Raw genomic sequence first — 10956 nt, 5'->3', positions numbered from 1 at the left:
AATGTTGTGGTGGCTCAGGCGGATTATGAGCGCGCTTACCACGCGCAACGCGCCTACATTTGAAATAACGAAATTTTGGTCGGCAGGTTTTTTGGTCCCAACTCCCCCCCCTAAAAAAACTCCCCGGTTCTACACGATTCACGTAAATTACCCAATTGACCAAGAAAACGGCGATTGTCGCCAGATTCCGACAAGTTTGCAGGTATGCAATCATATTATAACCCCCCCCAACGTGAAATAGTACACTGGTTTATGTACAGACCGAGGAAGTGAAACTGCTTGAGACGAATCAGATCATATCATAAACGAAAGCAACAACTTTTCTCCTATTTTCACGAACAAAATATGGTGAGTTTTATTGGTTTTGATCTCTTTGCTAGGTCAAATATCACAGGACTGTGCACTCTAAGCTGTCGGTAAGAATCATTGAGAAACATGCTTGCTCCAATACAGCTTACAGACAAACTGGTGCAGTTTTGATAGTTCAGCCAAAATTTGAAATGACTGTAATTTACTGACCTTCATGTCATTCCAAACCTGTATGACTTTCTTTCTTCTGAGGAAAACAAGAAGATATATATATATATATGTGTGTGTGTGTGTGTGTGTGTGTGTGTGTGTGTGTGTGTGTGTGTCCGTACAATGAAAGTCAATGGGGTCCAGTGCTGTTTCAGAGACCACATTGACTTTCACTACAAAAACAGTAAAAATATTTTTCAGAATATCACATATAGGTTAGGAACAACATGAGAGTGTGTAAATGATGATAAAACAAAATGAGTCGTAATTTCTATTAGCACGGTACTTAGACAGAATAATGTTACAAAACAAAACTAGGCCATTTAATCAAAAATATTTTCCCTGTATCCCTGATAGTGTCATGTCCTCTCTCTTCCTCAAGGCAATTGCTGGTAGTAGCAGCAGCATTATCGTAAGAGAGCTGCACTTTGTTAGCTGGTTGTGAATTCTGATTTTGAGAATCTCTCTGACAGCACTGGTGATGATGATATCGATGAAAGTGGACTGAAGATGTGCGATGAATGGGATTCAGACCTGCTCAATCCCGAGGAACAGTACCATCTACCCCGGAGCAGCCCTGTCATATCCCGCAAGAGACATAACACAGAGACAGAAAAACCGTCTGATCTGTCTTTGACACCTCCAATATGGGAACTATCCATCTCTCCAGTGACGAAATCCAATGATTCAAGTGCACATAGATTCAGTCTCTCAGAGAAAGAGAGAGACCTTGATCACAATGATTCACCCAAGGGCTCTTCAGGACAGACACAGTTCCTCGCAGGTAATCATGGCCGAGGAATTTCACGTGTCTCTCAGGACACTCAGCTTCACAGCCAATCTTTAGTGTCTGGACGGTTACATGAGGGTTTCCAGTCAAAGACTAAAAGAAGAGCCTGCTCTGACATCCCACCAGCATCTAGGCAGAGGAGCTCAGACCAAGCTAAGAAATGTGGATCATGTGTTGCTGTACACGCCACTAAAGACATCTACAGTTTGGACCAGGTAGGTAGGCTATGTTGTAAAAAATGGTTCATTGAATTTAATTTAAACGGGAAAAATGCGGATCCCCACCCTGCTTTCCAGAAGAGGGCAGAGAATGTACAGCTCAAGCCTCGGAGACTAAAAACTAAAACATATTTTTGGTTTTGATTATTATCATCTCTGTCGCGGTCACGCTCACGTGACATTGCAGTTCTTTATCATCATGAAAATGTATTATCTGCTTGCGTTTAAAAGCCATCAGTTTAAACTACTGATAATTGGTTTTCTGCATGCTAGCATGCTAGAATCTACAAATGCTTATTCTTTCTGAGACACTGTTTTTGTTTAATGAGGATAAAATTGAGGAGTTGGTGGATTTTTACCATTATAGGGTGGTTGTGTACACACACAGCTGACACACATTTATGTTCAAACACCATGTAAAAGTGAATTTTGCAAAAAGGTCATCAATAGTGTATCATTTTTAAGACTATACTGTTAATTTAATTATTATTACGTAATAATAAAAATGTTTTATTGGTAAAGTCGTTCAAAAACTTCCTGAGCATTTTCTTCTTCAGAGCCTATAGCATAAAGTATGTATTTTATTGTTTGTCTGCAGGAAAATGCTCATTTTGTAGTTGTGGATATGGTGCTGGAAGTTCTGGAGGCTGTGAAATGGGTTGTGTGTCTGCAGCAGTTAAAAAACACACATCCACATCAAGACAGATGTGAAACACACAATACTTCAAAAACAGACTCAATCTCTTCCTTTGACAGCGGGTTTGAGGGTAAGATCAGATTGTGTTGCAACAAAACCCTGTGTCATCCGCATGTGATGTGGTCCTGACAAAGATCAGATAATGCTGACCTGGTCTCTTTAAAACAGCTGGTCATCAGTACTGTATTCTGCAGGCTGTATTTTGCTGAAATAAGCATTTACTTCAACACAATTATAAGTAACATTTTACAATAATGTTCAAACGTTAAAATGAATGAATGGATTTGGTGTCATTTAACTAACAATGAAGAATATATTTTCACAGCATTTATTAATTTAGTGACATGAATACAATATATAAACTACAAAATATGATTTATAGTTAAATAATGTTAACTGGCACTATAGTCTCTCGTAAATTAATACTCTCACTTGTTTCACAACACAACTGGTCTTGTGTCTCAGTTATTGACTGTAGTGGAAATCACCTCAGAAGACTCCATTTTAGTAGGTCTTTTATCATAAAACTATTTAGAATTTACTGTATGCTGTTGCCCTGTTTAGCTGATTATTTAGTACATTGTACTTTTTTCTTAGCGGAAGCTTTAAAGGGATATTTCACCCAAAAATGAAAATTCTGTCGGTATTTACTCACCCTCATGTTGTTCCAACCCCGTAAGACCTTCGTTCATCTTCGGAACACGAATTAAAGATATTTTTGATGAAATCTGAGATCTGATCACTCCTCCATAGGCTTCTTAAGGGATTGAATCTTGCCAGCCATGAAAAGTTATTAAAGATATCGTTAAAATAGTCCAAGTGACTACAGTGGCTCAATCTTAAGTTTATCAAATGACGAGAATACTTTTTGTGCGCAAAAAAAACAAAAATAACGACTTTATTTCAACTATTCTTACGAAGGTCTTACGGGGTTGGAACAACATGAGAGTGAGTAAATACTGACAGAATTTTCATTTTGGGGTGAACTATCCCTTTAAGATAATACAAAGATAAAATGGTTAAATAATTTAAACTCAAATCAATATTTCATGTCATTTAATAAGCAGGATAATGTACAATTAGCCAATCATTATCACAAAACTCAGTTTAAAAAAATAATAACAGTATATTATACTATTAGTATATTACTAATACTATTGTATAATATACTAAAGTATATTATATAATAGTATAAATTAGTATATGAAGAAATTAACATTAATCAAGATTAATAAATGCTATGCAAACATCGTTTTGTGTTATTTTATTGTAGCTATTACATAATGTTGAAGTATAAAACCCTGTTGTAAACCGCTAGCCAGTTACAAATACATTGTTTCTATATAATCATAATGCAAAAGGATGTCACCCCACCATGCAGTTTCTTAATAGTTTTAAAAAAATCATATTCTGAAGCAAATTTAAAGAAGAATCTTGTTGATTTGTTTCTCTGTCAGATGACAGCGTCTCCCAACTGTCTTCAAACAGATACTCCCTGGCTTCATTTCAGAGGTATATGCACTGAATTCTACATGCACAAGTTCATGTAATCATGTTTACAGTTTTTATGCCCAAGTTCCAGACAGAATTGTTTTATTCCCAGTTCTCTCCAGAGCTATAGAATGCAGTGGTCTGCTGAAGATTTAGCCCACCATTTGGTGTCAGAGTTCAGGAAGCAGTGGTTCCCCTCTGAGCTACTGCAAAACCCTGTCAACCTCAACTCTGCTCTGCAGGAAGTGAGAATGGTTATGCATAAACACACATTCATGCACTGAAAACACACAGGTGCACACAGGTGCACACACACACACACACACACACACACACACACACACACACACACACACACACACACACACACACACACACACACACACACACACACACACACACACACACACACACACACACACACACACACTCTCTTTCTCTGCCACATACACATATAACTGTTTAAAGGACATATATTTTTCACAAGAATTAATTGATCAATTCTAACTTTTTTTCTGCAGATCGCTTTGGCAGAGGACAGGATCAGTCTAACTGAAGAGATCATGCAGAAGACTAGAATGAGAGGAACATTAACCTGGGCACCACCCAAATTTCAAATCATCTTTTGTGTCCAGCCAACACACAGGTGAGCAAGACCACCATATACACATTAACAGAGTATAGACATTCATGCAAGCTTGACTCTCTACATAAATTTTACTTTAAAAGAGTTCTTATTACAGAAATAATATACTGTAAAAGAATAAATTTAAGTGCAAACTGAACATAACGTTTTCAGACACAAGGGAGTTCACCCAAAATTAAAATTCGGTCATACTCATCCTCGAGTTGTTCCAAACCTGTATGAATTTCTATCTTGTGCTGAACACAAAGGAAGATATTTGGAAGAATATGGGTATTCAAACAGTTGATGGGCCCCATTGACTTATGGAGAGAAAAAATACTATGGAAGTATGGGTCCAATCAACTGTTTGGTTACCAACATTCTTCAAAATATCTTTGTGGTAAGGTTCAATGTGTGGAAGGAAGAAGACAGGGTCGGTGAGACTAAGACTCGTACTTTATTAATTCAAAATGTAAAAAGAAAACAAAAGTCGCGCCACATTCACCGTAACCTCGGTTACAGCAACGTTCACAGAACACTCCTCCCGCTGAGTCAGCTATAATTCACTTAGACAAACTCTCTTCCCGCTGTACCAGCTCTCGGTTCACTTGAGACGAACACTCTTCCCGCTGTACCAGCTCTCAGTTCACATGTTGTGTACGAGTCCCAAGTCCTTCCCGCTCTCCTGTTCCCGCCGGCTTATATGCGGTCTCTCCACGCCAATTACTGCAATCAGACACAGGTGTTCATCATCTGCACTTGACCTACTAATGCTTTCTGTACACCTAAAGACTTTAAAAAGATTTAGAAAAGACTTTATAAGATTATCAGCTCACATCTAAAGACTTGGGATCACAGTTTTTAGTCTCAGACTAAAGACTTGCGATAATATCAAACATGTTTCATATGAAAGACTAGAGAAAGACTGGCATAAATCGGGTCGCCGAGGTCTGGGACTGTGAAAATCCTTTGGTGTACGCCCGGCATTACTCACCGCACGGCTCCCTCCTTTCTCTTCGGCTACAGACTTCGCAAAACCACGCCCCCCTTGCCACAATCTTCTTTTGTGTTCAGCAGAAAAAAGAAATTTATACAGCTTTGGAACAACTTGAAGGTGTGTAAATGATGACATCATTTTCATTTTTGGATGAACTATTTCTTTAACTGCAACAATATTTTGTAGTAAGACTCAAGCACATCTTTATATGTAGTTTCATAGTTACTTCTATTGTCTTAAATATAATAGCATTTATGGTAAACTGGAATTTGGTGTCATTTCTATTGAAACGTGATTGTCATGCATTTAAATATATTTGTAATTGATGAAGTTAGTACATTTAAAATACTCTAAATGTAATACTGAATAACATACATATAGTTAAAATAAAACCTATACTTTTCATGTGATTTAGTTATTTATATTATTACAAAGTACACTTATTTAAAAGTGTGAAAAAGTCACGAAAGTGTACTCTATTTTAGTACAATTAAGTGGTCTTTCACTATTGTTATATTATCTGCAACTTAATAAAAAATATACTTTTAAGATTTGAAGTAGACAAAGTGAAAATTCAATAGAATCAAGCGGATTTCTTTTTCACAAGGGTGTTCATATAAATGTTTTCAGACGCAGTGATGTCATCACTTCCCAATACTTCCTGTGTGCAGGTTGTGGTACTGAAGTCGAGCCCAGTGAGTAATGAATCTGCTCTTAATATGATTCATGTGATCCAAAACTTTTAGTTCTGTGACATTAAACCTTGAATATTTCTCTCTCCCAAGGGTATATGAAGAAATTGCGGTATTGTGACTACCTGGGAAGATACTTTTGTGATGGCTGCCACGGTGGTTTGGAATCAGTGATTCCAGGTCGGGTTCTAAATAACTGGGATTTTGCACGGTATCCGGTCTGCCATTTTTCCAGACAATTACTGGACTCTATATGGCAGAAACCACTTTTCAAACTTACAAGTATGGCCAAAAACCTGTACAGCCAGGCCAAAGAGCTACAGCATTTCAGAGTGAGTGTTTCATTCTGCCCTGTTTTTGTAGAGTATCTGTATGTCTTTTGCTGGGGTTATATCAAGTCAATCAGGTTGCATCGACTGTTATCTCATGATAATATTAATTATGTTCTCTCGTTTATTTTAGGAACTACAGGAGCAACTAATATCCATCAAAAAGCTTCTGAGTACATGCAGACTATCAGCTGGGTGATTTGTCTCGTCTCTATACTCTTGTTTCTGGCCAGTTTCGGTATAGAGAATTCATAATGGACATTTTTGGCAGTGCCATAAATAATCAGGATATGATGTTTCAAGCTGGGTATGTAGTGAGTAGGTCTTCTTTGTTGACACCTGTTTCTCTAACCAGAGTCCTTGACGAGTTTGAACAACTTCCTGCTCACCTGATGCAGGAACTCCACCTCTTTTCCATGGATGAACTCATCAGGGTGAAAAAGGGTCAGCTCTGTACCATTGCAAAAGCCGTGCTGCAGTCTGCAGTTGCTCACACAGACCTTTGTGAGGTTTGTCCAGCTATTATTTAGATGCCTATTTTGTAAACCTTTTTTTTCTTAAGTGTAGGAGACTTAGAAGCGAAAGACCAGGAGACGTTGGGAATATCTTTCAATGCAGAAGTTACTCTTTATGGAAGACTTTGCTGTTGCGATGCTGTAGTCACCAAGTCTAACTAAGGGAAACGTTCCCTTGCAATTTATACACATTTAGGGGCAGGGCTTAACATTGTGATGAACAAAGCATGTAAATGATGTATACCGGTTTAGGAACCTGCCCTATACATGGAGTGTTACCAATTCCAATCCAATCAGCATAACTATTCAAACAGTGAGGCTACCAAAGTTTCAGTAATCTGCTTACAATAGAGAGAAACAGGAATAGCCGGTTAGATAGAGAGCAGTATTCTGCCAGATACAGAAAACAGGATTTGCCGGATCCTCTTGCTGGAAAACTGTTTCACAGCAAATATCATCATCATCATAATCTTAAATGCTAAATTCAGTATACGAAACTGTCTCAGTTTATATACTATTGTATTGGAACCTCAATTAAACATTTTATAAATTTGTAACACTACACCTACAAAGTCAATTGTTGTAAATGTGTTCATGCGTGATTATAGGATTGTATGATCACAGTCGTGGTCTAACTGTGGAACACAGAAGAAGCAAAAAAAGTTTTACAATGAACAATGTAGATCATTACGCATTTATTATGTACTATCTTTGAATAAATCTCAACAGTCATCATCTCTCTTACAATCTACAGCTGTGTCAGGCCAAAGGTTTTATCTGTGAGTTCTGTCATGGGAAAGAAGTGCTTTTCCCTTTTCAGAGAGACACCTGCACACGCTGCCCAGGTCAGACATCAACATACTAAAAGCATTTCCAACACTCTGTTTTCAAAATAACTCAAAACAATATTTCTGTCCAACTTGGGTTAAAATGCTTTACCAGTCAGTGTAAGAAGATAACTCAATAATACAAGCTGTATAAGGCCATTCCTATATTTCATGAAATGACAGTTGCCTTGTACCTTGGATTTTTTTTTAGATTGCAGAGCCTGTTTCCACATCTCCTGTGTCCGTGATGAACCGTGTCCCAAATGTGCCAGACTCCAGAAACGAAAGAAAATCCAGGAAGAGATCAGTTTATGAAATCTACATGTCCCTTGCTGCATTTTCAAGCTGCATGCAAAAATGTTCAGGTCTTCAGAGTTCTTGAACTGTTTAAATGCCTACTTGAAAGACTACTGACATAATTGTGTAAATAACATATGAATGGCTTTTTCATATCTGTGATGTTGATGTTGGGGTCAAAAAAGTTACTCGAATCAATGAACAGCACTAATAAAGCCCCATTCTTACAGATCATCAACTAAAAAAAGTTGGTTTAGGGTTTGGTTACACTTTAAAAACACACAGCTGAAATTTGGACATTAAATTGAATCTGGGCACATTTATTTTTATTCCCTCACAGCACAGGATGCAAAATGTTCTCACACAACATTCCTTGAGTTGATCATTTAGTCAAATTTCAATCTGGGTATTGGGTATTTTATTTAAATGCATTCTGTGGTGAAAATATAGAATATATTTTTACATTTTTAAATAAAATTGCAGATATGCAAATGCTGATTTGACACTGATTCTCCTTGGCAAACAAGCTAACTTACTTTATAAAGCTTTACTGAGGGGCAACTTAATTGCTAAAATTACTGCTCAACTGTGGGGCAGTCATCATTTTTTGAAAGACTGATATAGATATGTTATTTTAATAAAATCTATTTAATGTGTAAATATTAAAATGGTTTAGGTTAATTTTAGTTGTTGTCAGTTTTTAACATGTAGGCCTACTAATTCATATTATTAAGGCTAATATTAATTGAATTAATATTTTTCAGCTTTATATATGTTTAAGAATTAAAGTCTGGATAAAGGGTAAAACCATAATCTATAGACATGCATTGAGACAAACATCCTATTATCTTTTTATTGACATAAAAGTATTGTCAGAAGTGGGATTCGAACCCACGCCTCCATTCGGAGACCAGAAATCCCGCTTCACAGGAAGGACTAAACCTTGAGTCTGGCGCCTTAGACCGCTCGGCCATCCTGACATACGTCACCTATATTACTAAAGCATTTCTAGCTTAATTATTCTTCGAATAACTCAAACATTATTAAAATCGGTACGTTGCCGTGTTTTCCCATTATCATACGAATTACTCTGATTGTTCAGAATATCAGAAATTATTTTTTGTATTCTTTTACGACGCCTTCTCGTGCTCACATTAAAACGGCTAGACGGTTCATATGGCACTGTTTTATGATTATAATAAATCATTTATCAAGATAATTTTTTAATTCACAAAATAAAAAACAACAAAACAGTGAGCATTTCTAAAATAATAAAAGTTATTTTAACTCTTACAACAGTCTATGATATTCTCTTAAATGTTACATTCGATCGCCTCCTGGTGGCTGGCTGCAGTATAGGTCAAATCCCCCTCCGTGTCAGTGTACAGTATCACAGTATCAGTGAGTTATTTGATGCTATAAAAACGGGGTTTAATCAATAAACACAACTTCTCACCAAATTTGGGGTTTAATTTGGAATAATAAGGATTTTTGTATACATTTAAGTATTTTTTCCTTGATAAATAGTGTTGTAATATAGTCTGTGTGAGAAAAAATGTAATCATGAATGGCCTATTCTGAATTTCTCTCTAGATAATTCCAGTCACTCTTAAAGATTATGCTGCATGTAGTTGTGGATGCTGTCTAAAAATGCTTCTTAAAAATGCCTGTCCTCAGCTCTCTCTGGATGCTGATTCTGTAGTTGGTTGAATCTGTTTATCTCTTTCCCCCAATAATAGGGGTTTGGGGTTTTTTCAAAGAAATATAGTCTCTAATTCTGCAATTATCATTTTGGAATGGTTGTGTTGATGGTCTATTGTGAAGTAAAATTTGGAAACTTTCTCATAAATATTTAATTACAAATAGAATCAAAGATATTTATCTTAAACTCATTTATAAATACCTTGCAATCTTGTAAACAGATTTAATTGTGATATTGGTATATTTTGTATGTTTTGTGGTTTTGATGCAGAAACATGTATTTGTTAAACATTTCATTTATTTTCGAGTTGTCCTCATTCAGCTTGTTTTTGTTCATTTTTCTAAGGCTCACACCATTCAAATGTTTTGAAAAATGTTACATGTTTTTTTTTTTCTCCTACTGAATGCCATGTCTTTTCATAAGGAATATTATTTAATTAATCTGCTACTTAACTAAATGTACTATTCGTAAAAGTAAATTTGGAAGAAATAAGCCTTTGCTTTTAAAGAAAGAAGTTGAACAACACCTAAAACAATACTGATTTTAAAGGAAACTCATGAGCCCATGAAGACTCTTGAAGATTCTTTATTGAGAACACGCTGTTGGTCGCTGACTCTCTGTAGTCATCAAGCTCAACTAAGGCCATGATGCAGTAGAGTGGGGGGAAATGCCCCCCTGGCCTGGGATAAAACGCCCCCCACCTGTTTTTCCCAAAATAACCACTAGATAGAATCAAGATACATTTTTACTATTGCTATGCACTACGTTGACAACGGGGATATACAAATCTCCATGGAGAAGCTGAAACCAGCGACGTATTTGAGAAGAGGATTACATGGGATATCACAGGGATGTGTGATAGATGAATAGTGAAGTCTGTAGTTTGAGAACATATGTTATTCATAAGGAATATAATTATATTTAAAAAAAAATAAACAATTATTTAAAAAGTCATAGGTTGTGGGGTAAAACGCCCCCAGGGGGCATAGTTTCTCTCTTTCATAATTACTATAATAATATATTTCTGTCTATCAAATCCTTTATTTTACACTTTAATGCAGTATAACTAGGTGGTACTATCAAAATATTTGAACAAAACATGAAAAGATTACCTAAAGTGAGCATTAGCTAGCTAGCTGGGTGGATGCACTGATGAAAGGTGGTTAGGTGACCCAATGATAAAACAGCGGTTTTTAATGCATTTAGGCTATTGAATATATTTTACTACATAAATTACTACAAAAACTTTTATAAGTT

General features: G+C 36.3%; 1 protein-coding gene and 1 non-coding gene across 3 annotated transcripts; one reads left to right on the top strand and one right to left on the bottom strand.

Annotated features, from left to right (window-relative positions):
* rubcnl (rubicon like autophagy enhancer) lies at positions 1–8492 on the top strand. 2 transcript variants are annotated; one of them, XM_077215261.1, is made up of 12 exons: positions 1–348; positions 993–1524; positions 2126–2294; positions 3682–3736; positions 3828–3960; positions 4237–4361; positions 5968–6032; positions 6123–6361; positions 6492–6553; positions 6714–6867; positions 7628–7718; positions 7912–8492. In XM_077215261.1, the coding sequence occupies exons 2-12, from the start codon at positions 1030–1032 to the stop codon at positions 8013–8015; spliced, it is 1692 nt and encodes a 563-aa protein (XP_077071376.1). In that variant the 5' UTR covers positions 1–348; positions 993–1029; the 3' UTR covers positions 8016–8492. The 2 variants fall into 2 exon arrangements, with proteins under 2 accessions (XP_077071376.1, XP_077071377.1); XM_077215262.1 differs by having other exon boundaries at positions 264–348; positions 902–1524.
* Positions 8493–8867: 375 nt separating this feature from the next.
* Positions 8868–8977, bottom strand: trnal-caa (transfer RNA leucine (anticodon CAA)). Its single transcript has 2 exons — positions 8940–8977; positions 8868–8913 (listed from the first exon to the last, which is right to left on the bottom strand). It is a non-coding gene; the product is annotated as a tRNA-Leu (tRNA).
* Between the last annotated feature and the right edge of the window lie 1979 nt (positions 8978–10956).

The sequence above is a fragment of the Siphateles boraxobius genome, unplaced genomic scaffold, assembly GCF_051911475.1.
Source record: "Siphateles boraxobius isolate OS27281-9 unplaced genomic scaffold, OSU_SipBor_1 7, whole genome shotgun sequence".
NCBI classification, from domain to species: domain Eukaryota; kingdom Metazoa; phylum Chordata; class Actinopteri; order Cypriniformes; family Leuciscidae; genus Siphateles; species Siphateles boraxobius.
The sequence above is the reverse complement of the archived record's forward strand: the minus strand, read 5'-3'. Positions and strand labels throughout refer to the sequence as shown.